This window comes from Pterocles gutturalis, unplaced genomic scaffold (genome assembly GCF_000699245.1).
Source record: "Pterocles gutturalis isolate BGI_N339 unplaced genomic scaffold, ASM69924v1 scaffold42882, whole genome shotgun sequence".
Taxonomy (NCBI): Eukaryota; Metazoa; Chordata; class Aves; order Pterocliformes; family Pteroclidae; genus Pterocles; species Pterocles gutturalis.
In genome coordinates, this window is record NW_010114313.1 from 677 (window position 1) to 17,047 (window position 16,371).

Below are 16,371 nucleotides of genomic sequence, written 5' to 3' on the forward strand. Positions count from 1 at the left end.
CAAAAAACCCAAAAAAACCCAAACAAAAAAATAACATCTTTTGCTCTGGCACAGTTTCACAAAATGGGTTATATCTGTTGTATCAACCACTCAAGAATAACATTTATATTTGCCTTCACTAGTTAAGGAATCTATCTGCCTAGTATGACAATAAGAAATAAATCAACAAAACCAACCCAATTCTTTCAGAGCGCTGCCAAATTAATACACAAGTCCCAGAATCTGTCGTAGACTGCTTTGACAATTTTAGTACACAATAGTTAAAAGTATCTGTTTTCTTCCATGACACTTCTGTATCAGTAAAAGCTCCAATAAAAATGCAACTTATATTTACAACAGAAATTCTTCTTGCTGCAAAAGTTGATACTGATTTGGTATGAACAAAAAGGACTTTTCTGCACTAGTATAACCATGCAGCATTAGAGACAGTCTGAAAAAGTTTTTCTAGGGTAGACTTCACCTCTCACATCTCATGCTACGGACACACCAGTGCTTATATGTATAAAAAAAGATAGAGGTTTTCATTATTAATTGTGACTGACCACATCCTGACAGAACATCACAACACTATCTTAAAAAAAAACACAAAACAACAAAACCAAACTCACCCCTAACCCCCCAAATTCTCAACTATGTATTTTATACTGCTTCACCAACATAGACCAAAGGAAGTTTCAGAGCAGACTTCTTCCATTAGAAATACTTTTCAGTCCATATACTAGAAACTTGGAAGGCATGTGACTTTTTACAATTGCTGTTCAGCTTCTCTAGACACCAGGGAGCCAGTACCCTCTCTTTAACAGCTTCAGAGGACAAAGAAACAATGAGGCTGTATACTCCATACTCCAGTGGTAAGAGATCACGGAGAATCTGAAATGCAGACAATTTCATCAAGTGCACAGTGCTTCTTCACTTGCATCACAGGATTTTTGTATCTTGCCTAATCTATGAAGTTAAATAGCAACAGTTAACACAACATCTGATCAATTAGATTAACTTTAAGAGGAAACCACTCAATGGCATTTCATTCCTTTGTGCAAATAAAGTATGTTGGCAACTAAGGGGTGTGATTTAAAGATTCTGCAAGGAGGAAGAGAAAGAAGTGTGTTTACTTAGCGGTCTCTGCAATTTTGCATGTCCTTTGTTTTTCTGCTGAGGTAACAAGTGCTTGAATAAGCCTTATAATAAGATGAAAGCTTCAAAAGTTTTTGCCTTCCAATAACAACCACATGTTTCCTTTTGAAAGCCTGGGACTCAATGAAATAAAAAGCTCAGCTAATTTTTACTGATGCTGTCAGTTTGTCTTTCTGAAATATTTGAATGTTGCCTATTTTTTGACATACATCTACAGTATGATTAACTAACTTTTGTTTATTCAAAGAGCTATACTGAAGCACCTAGGGCCAACACAGGATGAGTACTGGACACAGACCGAGACAAACAGCTCTAGGTTGCCCCACTTGAGCAGGAGGTTGGACCAGATGACCTCCAGAAGTCCCTTCTAGCCTCGACCAGTCTGTGGTTTTATATAGAAATACATATTATATATATATTTAAAAATAATTGAAAGTCTTACTGTACACTGCTTTAACACACACAAACATATAAGCAAATAGTTAGATACCAAAACAAACACTACCTCAAAACCAAGGATGAATTCATTCATATACACTGATTAATATGACTTAAATATAGTGCAACTACTTTGACAACTATAACCATGGAAGAGCACACTTCCTGAAATATTGAGCTTTAAATTAACTAAAAAAGGCTTCCCTTCTCTGTGAGGTACACAAGGAAATCATACTGTATCACTGATGCTCTCTAGGGGGATTAGGGAAAGCTGCTCCACTCTAACAATAAACATGCAGACATTCACTTAGTTGTATAAGCAATGTTAGTTCAAAAATTCTGTTTTAAAGAAACCTCAGGGTTTGCCAAACTCTGGAAAACAAAGCCATTATGTTAGCATTTGCTCTGTCATCAGATGCAGGCATCTCTAAGGCAAGACATCAGTCTGCTTAGCATAACACAGAGCAGTAATGCCACACCAAAAAGAAAAGCGACTCATAGAACAGAAAATAAAGACAAATCTTACCCTAATTAAAAAAAAAAAAAATCACATACGTGAATGTTGGTCTGACCCCTTATACAGCATTTAACAATTGGAAATCTTAGAAAGCAGAAACTTTCAGCAATGGCTGTGCTTGGTAGCTCACCAGGACGCTCACTTCCAAGCAGATTCAAAAGAAACTCAATATTTATTGGCAGTCTTCTGGATGAGAACTGATTAAACCAAAGTTTCCTAAAAAATGTCTCTAAGTATTAAAGCACACAGCTAGTTATCTATGACTAAATCCATAAGAACTGCATATCCCTATAAATTGCTGTTTTTATGACTAGATAGTAATGTTTAATAGAGCAGCACACAATTACATCATCATGCTAGAACAAATATTCATGAACACTCAAAGAAAAAAAATGAAAAAGGGAATAAATTGGAAACAAGATTGTATTTTCTGTCTTTCAAAAAGGTGATATGTAATGAAAAAAGTTGTTTCAGATTTTTAAGCTGGAGCTTGTAAAATTAAATTATTTTTCTTAAAAATTTTTTTTTTAAAATAATCAAGACCATAAGAGCCTTGATCTCTAGCATTCCAGTCACAATACTCCCAACTTTCCTATTAAACACTTAGTAGATTATACTCAAGAAAACTTCCAAACAGCATTTCTGAAAGTTTAACTTGAGATAAGCTTAATATTTTTCCACAGCTTAGAAAGACAGAATGAAACCTTTGTCTTCAGAAATAAAAGCTGAGTGACAGTGGGAAAAAAACACAATATTGTTCATATATTCTTTATTTGAAAATGCGGTGGTAAATTCAGAAATCAAGTTCCTCAGACTTCTTACCTTATCATTTTTTTTCCCAGATTTCTTCTTCTTAGGATTATCCTTCCAAAGAGATTCTACAGCAATATATCCCTGAAGACTCCACTCATACAGCTGTGTACCAGCAACCTTTGAAACAAAAGATATTAGAAAGCAGGAACTTAATAATCTGGGAAATTCTTTTTTTTTTTAAGTGGAAAAAGTCTCAAAACACAAGATCTTTAACATCTTCCTGTTCAAGTTCAGGGTGTACAGCATTAATAAACATCTTGGGGAAAAAAAAAACAACTGAGGAGTAACAAAAGACCACTTATCAAAAAACTGCTTAAAGACTACCTGGAAACATATTTGCATAAAAAGGGGTGGAATGATGCTGCATTAAAACATTTCTGGTTTTCTTAGTATTCCATGTTCAACAGGTTTAACATAAAGCAAATTATTTCTTAATTTGACCATACTCAGTTTAAAGACAAAAAATCCCCTACTTAGTCATTATTTTGCAATTTTACATTTTCACTGCTTTGACAGAAGAGTCCTCCTTTGTTTCTTTTTATTTGCGATTTAGAAGAAAGAACTAATTTGTTGATAGATGGCTGTAATGAATAACCAGCTGTCAAATCTCAAAACAGAAGACACCTACAAAAGACGATGTTTGCTATATTACACCAACAGGTCATTTTACAACAGGAAAAATCCCCAAGTCAGACAAAAGAGTATCTCCTGCCCCTTCCATGATATGGAACTGTAATATTCATAGCATCCTTTAAAACTCAAGTGTATTAGGTTTTTACAGCTTCAGGCTCAAGTCAGTACTCACTTTCAAATCAATATGAGTTTTCTTACAAAAAAGAACAGCAAAAATGGACAATCTGCCCATCTAGACATCTATTAAACTAAAAAACTTATGAAATAAAGACATAAGACAGTATCACCCTTTCTCCCACAGCAGGCAAAGCTGGAAAACCAAAACTATGAGGACAGGGCAAGCATAAAGGATGTTTCTGAAACAGTTTTCTGCTGTTTCTGGAACAGTTTCTGAATGACTTTTTAAAATTTCTTCCAGTCTCCAACAATTTGCTGCTCAGAGATTTCCTGAGCCAGAGGTGATTTCTGTGTGTATAACAATGCCTAAGGAATTCCCCTCCTCTGAACTTGTCGCACTTCCCCTTGGACCCCACACAAATGTTTAGCATCCACAACATCCTGTGCCAAGGACCTCTACTGCTGGGCACACATGGTGTGAAGAACCACTTCCCTTTGTTTATATGAACAAAATTAAGTACACCAGTTACGTACCACAATGGTAAAGGATGTGCTTCTGGGCAGAGATCACATTACTACCTTACAGAAGAGGCTACTTAATAATCAGAACTAAAAGAAAACAAACCCAAATCAGCAACTACATTTCCAAGTCACAACTAAATCCAAAATGTAGTCTGTTTTAGATACGAAGAGCTAACATATTTGTCACCACATTTGACAATTACAGTTGTACTCTGGTTTTACACAAGTCAGTATGATACACTGAGTTTTCTCTACATTTGAAGGTGACAAAGGTCATCAGAAAAAAGCACACCAATTGTTCCAGGGATTAAAGTGTTGATGTCAAAAATCCCTCAATTCAAACATTACAAGTATAGAGAGTTATCTTCTTTTTCTGTATCAAGAGTGTTCATTCTCGAGTACTTCAACCAACTAGTTCTGAAAGTCAGAGGAGCCTATGGCTCATCTGGAAAGACAGTGTGATCAGTTGTGCAAGCAGTACAAACCTACCATGACTGAAAAACCACCACAATAGAGAGGTTTTTTTTGTCCATAATGTTACCAAGGACACAGCTATCAACACAAAATGAGAAACAACAACTATCCATAAGCCATTTCTTGTTCCTGCTTAAAAATGCTCCATTAAAATACTTAAAAACACTCTAAATACATAACAGTACAAACTTAAATGTATTACTATAGGAGTCGTACAATCAAGTGAATTATGAATTGCAGTAAATGAGAAACTGGTAATTCAAGTTACTGGAGTAACGTAGCTACAACACAAGGTGCAACAACCCAGATAGTTCAGTCTGCCACAGTCAACCAATATTTCAACACTGTACACACTCCCCAGGAGCTGGGACCCACACACATCTTCACAGTTCGCATAGGTTGAAAAATACAGTTCTAGAGTGTAAGCTGAAAATTACAGGGTCAACAGGAACATAGCCAAGAAATTTTTATAACCATCCAATGCATCCTCTCATGAACACAACACTAGAGTCATACTTTAGGTTTGTGTTTTATACCTCTCTTTCTCATGGAGCAGTTGAAGAGGAAGGAGGTGAGTACTGCAGTTGCCACCACTATTCTTGGGAGTGGCAGTTCCACCCAGGAAAAGTAAAAGGGACACTCATAATACAAACAGTTCATTCAATTGTTCAAAGTGTTCATTCAAACATTCATACAAAGAGTTCCTCTCAAAGAGGGACAAGTTTTTCCATTCCGTCATCTGGAATTCTTAAATTCTGCAAAATAACAACTTCCAGCTTGTTTATATTAAATTACAACATGCTAAAATACTGCCTCTGTTCAATGCAACACTATAAGTTTGTATGTTAAAATTTTAACAAACAAGTTCAATAATCAAATTGAGTAGTTCTCAACATGGACGCTGAAATAATTTGAAAGTGACATTGGGCTAAAAACAATGCTACTAGGCACTACTAGGGTAGCATCAGCAGTCTCTAAGGCCTAATGTGCACATAAACAAGCTCCCATATTGTAATTCCACACAGGACCATAAGCATATAATATTGGCTATATCATATGTTATATGTCAAGATTACTGAGCAGAATTATGGTTAGGAATTCTTTATCATAGAATCATAGAATGGTTTGGGTTGGAAGTGACCTTACAAATCATCAAGTTCCAACCCCCCTGCCACAGGCAGGGACACCCTCCACTAGACCAGGTTGCTCAAAGCCTCATCCAGCCTGGCCTTGAACACCTCCAGGGATGGGGCATCCACAGCTTCCCTGGGCAACCTGTTCCAGCTTAAAACCATTACCCCTTGTCCTATCGCTACACTCCCTGATAAAGAGTACCTCCCCGTCTCTCCTGTAGGCCCCTTTGAAGTACTGGAAGGCTGCTATAGGCTCTCCCGTAGCCTTTTCTTCTCCAGGCTGAACAACCCCAACTCTCTCAGCCTGTCCTCATATGGGAGATGCTCCAGCCCTCTGATCATCTTCATGGCTCTCCTCTGGACTCCCTCCAACAGGTCCATGTCCTTCTTACATTGGGGGCCCCAGAGCTGGACACAGCTGGGCAGCTGGGGTCTCACAAGAGCAGAGTAGAGGGGGAGAATCACCTTCCTCAACCTGCCGGTCATGCTTCTTTTGATTAGCCCAGGAGACAGTTGGCGTTCTGGGCTACAAGTGCACATCGCTGGATCATGTTGAGCTTCTATCAACCAGCCCCACCCCGCCCTGCAAGTCCTTCTCCTCAGGGCTGCTCTCAATCCTTCTCTGCCCAGCCTGTATTTGTGCCTGGGATTGCCCTGACCTTGTACTTGGCCCTGTTGAACTTGACCGACATTGCATGCTGAGAAACTAAACTGAGAATCTGCTGGCCTTTCTACATTTAAATTGTTAACAAAGTGCAATTTCACAAGCATTTCACTCTGCAGTAAATGTGGATCAAGTGACCCCAACTCCTCCTTTTCAATCCACAGTTCCTGTAATTGTGTCATGCTCTCAGTTGTGCTATTAAACTGTTCATGCCTTAAGGACTGAACTGGGCAGGGGATGAGGTACAGGTTCAAAAGACATTAAAATAATATATGTTTTTGTCAAAGAAATTTATGCATTAGGAAGCTTTTCCTTCTTTCAAGAAAAAGGTACGCATAATACACACTACTTCAGGATATTTAAGAAGTTCTAATAACAAGGAATAAAAATTAATTCTAATTATAAAGATACAGATTTAAGTAACTTTATAATGGAAAGTTTTTTCCAGATGGAAGATAAGCCACAGTAAATACAAAATATTTTGTATTTACTACAATTATCTGAAAGTAATACAATTCCAAAACACTGAAGTTCCACCTGAAAATAAACTTTAGTATTAAATTCAGTTCCCTTACCACATACACGGTCTGACTATTTGTTCAAAGTTACACAAATTAAAGTAAGACTAGCAGTGACGTAATAAATCCCAAGTCTGTGATTTATTAGAATGACTACCAAAGCAGGAAAAAGAAATTACTCTGTGCATGTCTTCCATCTCCAGTTAGATGAATAGTATCTGAAAATTACCTATTACCAATGATGAACTCTGTTACTGTAACTTCACTTAGCAACTCGTACATTTTAAATAAAGAAAAAGTTTTCTTCCAGATAGATGGGTCAAGTGTTGTACCTCAACTGAAAATATATTTTGCTGTGTTTACTTCCAACTCTGCAATGGAAAGTCTTTAATAAAGGTGGGAAGGAAAAAAAAAAAAAAACACACCCAAAACTTTTTTTAAAGTATGGTCAAATCAGAAGGTTTAACAAACAAGGGGAACTATGCCACTGTAAATGAGAAAGCAGTGATGGAGTACTCAAATGCAGAAAAAAATAAAAATAACATAATATAAAGAATAAAAAAAATTTAAATTTATGTTCCAGAATATTTCCTATACTGTTCTGTTAACCTGTCCTGTGAGCTTTGTACTGATGGCATCCCTTTCTTGGCTTACAGAATTTTTTAAAAAGTCTATTAAACACTTCAAAATAATTACTAGAGAGGAAATCGCTTCCAGTTTCAGATTAAAGCATAAAAATTAAAGCATAAAAAATGAACATAAAATGTGATGCTTAAAACTTTGCTTCTTTAAGAAAAGCAAAGCATGAGAAAGATAGAGGAATCAAAACAGTATCTAGGATATAACTCCCTCCACAGAAGTTTCCCAACTCATACGTCTAGTGTCCTGACCAAGACAACAAAACTAAACCTATTCCAATCAAGTTTGAGGCTCATGGTCTCATATCACATTTTTAGTTAGAGTCAAACTAGGATCTGTGAATTAATCAAAGGGCAATCATGCACTTCAAAGTCTTCATAAAATAAACAAGGTATTGTGAAGCTGTTAGTAGCAAATCCATAGTTAAGACTGAACTGAGCTTCTTTAAAAACAGTAACATCAGTCTGAACACCATTCAACTACTTCCCACTCCACCGTTCAGAAGGCAACTAGAATTTCAATACACCGTTTCCAACAGAAATGCCTAAGCTCCTTAATTTTTTGATGCATTTTTTTCCTGACACTTGCATAATTTTCACTTCCCAAGAAAAAGTCAACAGAACTATCTGTATTTAGAGCATCTAAGTCCTGGCAGCACTAAAAAAATATTCCATCAAAGATCAGGGTATCACCATGCTAGCAGAGTTCAAACACAGCATTTTTGACTCTCCCTAAATCAATGACCTTTCAGTTTTCAAAGAACATATGTTCTTGAGAACATAATATTTTCATCATGACATCTCAGTGTGATTCACAAGTCAGCTGAGGTTGTTCAGCCTAGAGAACAGAAAGCTCCAGGAGGACCCTATAGCAGCCTTCTGGTACTTATAGGGGGACCACAGGAGAGATGGGGAGGCACTCTTTATCAGGGAGTGTAGTGACAGGACAAGGGGTAATGGTTTTAAGCTGAAAGAGGGTAGATTTAGGTTGGATATTAGGAATAAATTTTTCACTGTGGGGGTGGTGAGACACTGGAACTGGTTGCCCAGAGAAGCTGTGGATGCCCCATCCCTGGAGGTGTTCCAGGCAAGGCTGGATGAGGCTTTGAGCAACCTGGTCTAGTGGGAGGTGTCCCTGCCCATGACAGGGAGTTGGAACTCGATGATCTTTAAGGTCCCTTCCAACCCAAATCATTCTATGATTCTATGAAGTCACCAATAACTAGATAGCCAATTTACCAAAGCCTGAAGAGAGAGACACAGGGAATTTCTGACACACTAAAATATGTGCAATGTGAGTGGTTAAAAGCTGTATTTGAAAAAGAATGCGGTGGAGAACTGAGGAATCTGCCAGTACAAATAAGCATGAACAGCAAGGCACAGGAAGTGACATCAGTAGGGGTTATAAGCAACTGTCTGGTCTCTTCAGTTCTTTCTTTCACAGGAAACTCACTTAAGCAACTATAGGTTAACATGTTTCTTATGTGCCTGAAACAACAAATACATAAATAGGAAAGGCATTCAAGAAGCAGCAGAATTCTTACCCCATTCCAGAACGCACATGCTATCTTTCTTAAAACTCTATCCAACAAAAAGCAGAAAACTTGAATAACAATGTTGATCTCAAAATGTTGTTTCTATGATTTCTCTATAGAAGCACTTTTTTTCTTTTTAATCCATTTTTTCAAACCCCGCTTCATTTTGCTCTCAACATATTTCAGGCTTCCTTAGTATCATAAGCAAACACGCAAACTGCACTTACTAAGCATATTTATGTTAATTTATAATTACTTGAGGTTAGAGATTCAGAAAGGAAATTATGTTCCTCAGATTGAAGACACTACTGCAGATGTTAGAAAAAAAAAAGTCACTAAAAGAAACAGAATATCTGACCACCTTTCACCCTGCACTGCACGTTCTTTGACAAAATAACTATATCATTTTGTTAAGTGCCAAGTACACTGACATGGCTTTTAAAAGTGGATTACCAGTTAATTTGAAGGTAGCAGGCAACAATCAAAGTAAAAGACACTTCTTCAAAGAAAGGTATCATCACTGACCTTTCCAATAGCAACCGCATGCTGAGGGTAATACATGGAGGCACCAATACCCATGAGACCTGCGGGATACACTAGCTTCTTTATTTTTGAGCCTGTTTCATAAAAAAAACCAAAAAACAAAAACAAACCCAAAACATTGTTAGCATGTATATTAACCAAGATAGCTGAATGGCCCTAACCTTTTATTGCATAACCAAAACAATTTTATTAAACACAGATTAGCATATTTTTTGTTCAGTCCTACTGGTTTCTTATGAAACATGACTACTCTGATGAGAAATTATTCTTTTAACCTTTTTAATAGAATATTTCTATTAACATCTCTCCACAGTGAAAATTACATTACAACTATATTTACTGCAGTAATACATAATTTATTTCAGTACTGAATAACAAAGTAAAAGCCACAGTTAAGAAGTATTTAAGAGAATTATACCAAATGATACTCTTTTCTAAACTAAAAGAAAAAATTCACTTAGGATGGCATTCTTCTGATACATCAAGTAGAACAAGAGAAGTTCCAATACAGATTTTATAACTTACCTTGATTCACAAATACTGATTCTTCCACAACTGCTCTTATGAATAATTTTTCTTGATTCACTATAGCAATTTGCAAAGCATTTAAAAATACTTTTAAACTGAAGTACCTACAATTACGCTACACACTTGTTGCTCAATCCCCAAGTAAATTTCGAACATTTTAATCAATTTGAACTCTCTGTTCAATTATACAAGCCTAAAACAATTTAACTGCCTGAAAAGTTCATCCTCTTATCACAGCTGGCCACAGGCTGTGTATCCTGGCTAGCCAATATGCTGAATCAGTTACAGGGCAGTTGAACCAGTCAGAAAGGAACACAAAAAGGAGCAGGTAAAGGAGAAAAGCATGTTGTACAGCAGAAAAAAAAGGTCATAAAACAGACATACACAAGTCAGGATGCAGTAGTCCTGTTCCCCATAGAATAGTCTGTTCTATATACAAAGCCACATGTGCTTTTTATAAAAAAAATAAAGACGTTTGAAGAGGAAATCCATATTACAAGTGTTTAGCGCTTCCACTAACATATGCTCATGATGAGACAAGAAACTTGGCATTAAACAAGAGACATTCATAAAGTGACATTGCCAGTCTTGTGAAGAGGGCACTTGGTATCAGTTAGCTATAACAAAGCACAGAAAAGGCAAGCTTCATTGCATCTTTACAACCAGAAAAATCACACTTTTGCTTTAATTTCTGGGAATGGGGAAATCTTCCTTACTGACAGCTTATCAGTGTGCCTACAATATTACTTTAGGAATAAATGTAATAGTTAAAGATATTAATGCCTTACAGCAGGCTGCTACCTGCTGGAGATTCCTATTAGAAGGAAGTTTAGAAATACTCTCATATCCATTCCAGTACTACTCAACAAGGTTAGAACAAATTATAGTCAAAAGCATTTTAAAACAAGGAGGACAACTGCACAATATTCACATGATTAAACTCTGAATACCATACTTTCTACTTAGTGGGAAGCTGTATCTTCAAGTGTTATGGTTAGACCTTGAAGATTTTATCTGTACCTTCCAAGAGGCCAATTTTTCCAGTGAAACCAAGGTAGGAGGGGATAAAAAAGCGGAAATTTGGCTCTAACTTTCTGTAGCATCAAAACTAAGGGACACGTCCTTCTACAGTTTGAATAGTTTCTGGAAATAACATTCAGTATTGTAAACAACAACCAGACAAACAATTTTAAAAATACTGCTCCAATCCTAACACATTCACAAATTAGACATTTATATTATGAGGGATTTCTATTTTTATTAAACTAAGGACCCTCTAATCTTTCAGATTCAGCCCCAAGACTGTACTTCCCCCCCAGCTCTAACTTTGCTACAGTCATAAAGGCTGGAAACTGATCTCATTCATAATTGTATAACTCGAGAAGCAGGAATCTGAAGAGGAAGAAATTCACATGGCTGAAGCTGGAAACCTTGATCTTCATTAAAAAAAAAAAAAGCTAGGAAAACAAAGTACTGCTTTCATCATCTTCACTGGAAAATTAAATATTTTGAGGAGTGCATATATTCATAGAATGCCTTCCATTTGTACATAGCCAAGCACACACTTACAGTTTGTTTAACACACACAAGCGCCACAAAGGGGCTTTTTTATCCAAAGCAAGTCCTCACTAGTATTTAAATTCTAGAACCTTAGAGTTCCATTACCTACAAGTTTTCTTATTGTGATACTTTGTTTCACTGTATTAAGAATATATCAATACAAGCACAAAATATTTTTCATAATTAATACTTCTTAAAATAACAATTATTTCTATGAAAGCATAAATGTACTAGTTTCTTCAACTAGTGTGATGAAATTAACTGTATCACACTTCAGCAGCACAAAATGGCATATATTTATAGTACACCCAAAGTCCACAAGTATTTTTACTGAATATCACCACGTGCAGCAGCTCTGTGCCTGGACACACAATACTCTGAAGGAACTTGAATATTTAACTAATTGTACATGTATCACAGTTCAGGAACCTCTGTATTTCACTTTAGTTTATTCCTCTGTAGTTTTCTACAGTGACATACGTCATCAAGAACTTTTTAGGGTAAAAGAAGAAAAATCCTTTCCTACTTTTGCTATAAGCTAGAACTGGAAAAGATCAAAAACTAGATTCCAGTAACAAACACAGTATTCATAAACAATAATTGATGGTTATTATACACCTTTTACATTAAGCTTCTTTATAATGGAAGCAACATTGTAGAAACATGCTTGTACAGTTAAGTCAGATCTCATGCGTCACAATTAAAAACTAGTATCAAAAAAACCACAAATAAATTATTTATCCCAAATGATGACATAAGCAGTTCAAAAGGTTCCCACTTACCTCTGGCAAGAAACAATCCAACGATTCCAGCAAAACCTATCACACCAAGCCTTGGATAAAATCCAGCAGGAGGGTTTCGGAGAAATTCATAGCCCTCTGAAAATAAGTCAGAACAAAGTGCTTTAATGTCATGTGAAAGTGTTTTTGTGACAAGGAATTATCAACACATGCTGGCAATTGTTACAAAACATAAAGAGTTATCAAAACACATTTAACTATCATGCACATTTTAGATCTGCTGGCATAAAATTCAAAGCCTTTGAGATCTACTCTAGTGACACATGAATGAAACTGAACATCGTATTGTATTTACCAATTTTCCTAGAAGCTTTTGCCTTTGATCCTGGGCCATCTGTTTTGTTTTGCTCTTTTGCATCTCAATTATATCTTTTTCAAATTATGATAAAAACCTCTGCAAAATGGATTCTTACATTTACGTATTAACAAGAATTAGCTTCAGTAAAACACTGAACATAAAACAAATCACAGAACAAAGGAAAGACACAGAACAAACAAAGCTCACTCCAAGATGGGAGTCCAATTGGGGCATGGAAAACTATGAAAAATCTTCCATACAATGGAGGTCAAAAGACTGAGACTGTTAAGTTTAAAGAAAAGATATGCAGTATCTGAAATGAGCTCTAGATAGGATCCGTGCTCAGTCCTGATGAGCCTAAGCATGAAAGGATGTTCCCAAAACAAACAAAAAAATACAAATTATTTCGGATTAATTCAAAATTTTTAGGAGATCCAAGGAAGTAAACAAAAACGAGAAGGCTAAACATTACAAACAAAAGACCTAACACTTGCAAGAACTAATAAACATTGCAAGAAGTTTCAGTAACTAGGCTGGGTCAAGCAAATACTACTGGCTGGGTATAAACTGTGAGGTTTTTTTTCCTTCTTTTCCCATATAACTGTCATTTTTAGCAACGTTGGTTGACATAGATGCAGGTCTCAGATTTTAATTGTTTAGAAATATAGTGTCATAATGACCTACAAAGGAAATTTAACAGATATACAGTGCAAATACAGTAGTCTTAAATGCATTAGAAATTATATATATAACAATTCTCAATAGAATTCCCTTTTAACAAAAGATATAGTACAGTCCTGCATTTTAAATTTCTAGTTAAGAAAACTAAACTGATTTACCTCTACCATGCTCAACAGCTTTTTCTAATTTGGGTATAGCTTTGGCATAAAGATCCTAAAAAAAAAAAAAGAAAAGAAAACAGTAAATAGATACCAAGTAAGTAAGATACCAACTACAGATTGTGACTGACTTGGCAAAGAAAATAAAAAATTTAAAAGAAAAAAAAAAAGGAAAAAAATGTGTTGGGTTGCGTCCCTAAAATTATTTTTTTTTTATTCCCACTTCCATCCTTCATTTACAGGACTATGCTTGGTCAACATTATGCTTGGCATAACATATAGCTTTTTCTCAAAGTACTCTTTGGACACAGATGAAATATACTACCTCAAATCACAGAAGTTGACTTCAGTATTTCACTGAGCTCCTGATCAAGTAGCTGAAACTCAAAATAATCTGAGGTTTCTCAGTATATGCAGGTATCACAGAAATACTTGAGTAGATGCAAAGGAAGGAAATACAACACTGTAATAAACTCCTTCCTAACACTTCACAGGGGTACATGACCCATGCTGCATAGTGATAAATTCCACTTTCCAAGAGACTATCTTAGACTAATAAAACTGCACTTTTGAGGTGACTTGGAAAATTAGATGACCATACAATGTCCAAAGTAAATCAACAAAGAGCACTGCAGGAATACGCAGGAAATAAAATAATTCACATTGCCTTTTACTCAAGTAGAAAAAAAAGAATCTCAATAAGAGCAACGCTGCTACTTGTTATTACATTAATAATCTTTCAGAGAGACAGTTTAAGACTGTCTATCAACAAGGGAACAAATTCATAAACATGTATGTCCAAAGCTAAAGCAGAGAATGGTCTTGCCGTACCACTTGAGCTGTATCTGTGCAGAAGTGAAAGCATTTGTTTAGGATACTGTGTGGTAATAATATCTTTAGAACTTTCATTTCCTCACTGGCAAGAGTGACTTAAAAAAACAACTTGCCATAAAAAAGTGTTAGCACGTGACACACAATATAACTCTAAATGGACGCTGATCTGATTAAAAGTCAACGAGAAAAGAACATGCTCTAAAGACCCCAAAGACTAAGTCATTCTGATCTTGTCACAGCTCACACATAACTGGCTCATTTCTACATCTGTGCTTTGAACTGACTTTCCACTACAGATAAGCAAGCAATTTTGAAAAAGTAAAATGGATATATGAACATAACCAATTTCATTCTCATTGTCCCTGGTTATGTTTTTAATTTTAAAGACAACTGAGAGACACCTAAAATGTTATTTTGTTTAACACTGAGAGTGCGAGGAGAACCAAAACCATCTCTGACTACAATTAAGCAAGTGAGATGATCCCAAACTCATAAAGCTTACATGCCCACTTCATAAAATGATTTAGTAAACCACTCTCAGGAAATGGCTTGCTGTGTGTGAGCAGGAAAGCACATCTTACGTAAATGACCACCACACAGACAAAAAATAAAGCAAATAGGAAGACAACAGGCCAGTGAGACACAAAGTACTGTTCAAGGCTTACCTGCAATCAGTTCAACTGGGCAACTAACCTCATCTCAAATTTCATTCCCAGTTATGGTTGCCACAGGCAACCAAACAGAACCCATGCGTTTAGGAGGTCAGATCTCTAACCATCATGTGGAAAATCCCCGTTCTCCTTCAAAACTGAAGTCAGTAATCCTCCTGACGACACTTCAGAAACACATCACTAGACTGAGTAACCCTGAGTATTTCTGAAAAAAATGTTTCTATACTGTTAAAGGCTAGTACTACAACACAGAACTTCAAGGCACAAAGGACACCCTGATCTGAAAAGCTTTGCTCTGTCTATACAGAACTGGAAGAACAGCATAAGAGGATTTACAACAGCCCGAGTGCAAAGCAGAGAAACACCTAAGGTTGCCAAGAGGCAACCATATGACAAGGATGCTCTTGCTTCAAAAGTAAGTGTCAACATTTGCTGAGTCAGGAAAGAACAGGAGAACCATCATATGACTCTGCAGTCTAATATCAATAACATAGGCCTTGATTACAAAGATCTTGGTTTTCCTCTGTGTTCCAAAGACTACTCCTGTATTTAATGACTGTTCAGTATAAATACGCTACCTAATAAAAGGAAGTTTTGGGGTAAGGTCTGGGGCCAGGCTTTCCACTACTAGTGACCTGGGATTTTCTCTCTTCCAGAGAGCTGCGCTCCTTCCCTCAACATTCCCGTTCAGCAAATATTAATTTAATTTCTGCAAAGTTGTGTTTCGTCACAGCTGCAGTGAGGACAACTCGGTATCACTGTTCCTAAACACAGTGCTTGATAATTTAAGGCATTCTCCTTGAGCATGGAAAATGCAAATTTAATCACTCTCCTGTCCTCCTCAGACACAGGACAGTACCAAATCCAGATATCCCTTGATATCTTTAAGCTTAAAGATTATTTCAGACAGCAATTCTAAGCTTTAGTTAATTTTCTTTTAATTCTTTTGGACAGATTAAAGAAAAATGTGAAAAAGCAAGGGTTTAGTTCAGCAAATTAGCAGAAAGAAATAACTGATTATGTGTGAGGAGGGGGTAAATATTATGACTTGAATTGTGGAAAATGTTAAGTCATGTAGCATTTTGCAAAAACCCTTGTACAGCTACTAACTTTTACTTTGTTGCTATCTATTAATTCTGTGTCTAAAAACAAAATCCCAGTT

The 16,371-nt window shown here is 36.2% G+C and overlaps 1 protein-coding gene across 1 annotated transcript in view; it reads right to left on the bottom strand.

The window, feature by feature from the left end:
* Positions 1-2,911: 2,911 nt before the first annotated feature.
* The window catches only part of APOO (apolipoprotein O), a gene marked incomplete at both ends in the record, with an annotated part of 17,249 nt that continues 3,789 nt past the window's right edge, over positions 2,912-16,371 (bottom strand). Inside the window, 4 exons of the mRNA XM_010074787.1 lie at positions 2,912-3,019; positions 9,662-9,753; positions 12,550-12,645; positions 13,705-13,759. Of these exons, the coding sequence (XP_010073089.1) occupies positions 2,912-3,019; positions 9,662-9,753; positions 12,550-12,645; positions 13,705-13,759 (351 nt within the window). The remainder of the gene's footprint in view (positions 3,020-9,661; positions 9,754-12,549; positions 12,646-13,704; positions 13,760-16,371) is intronic.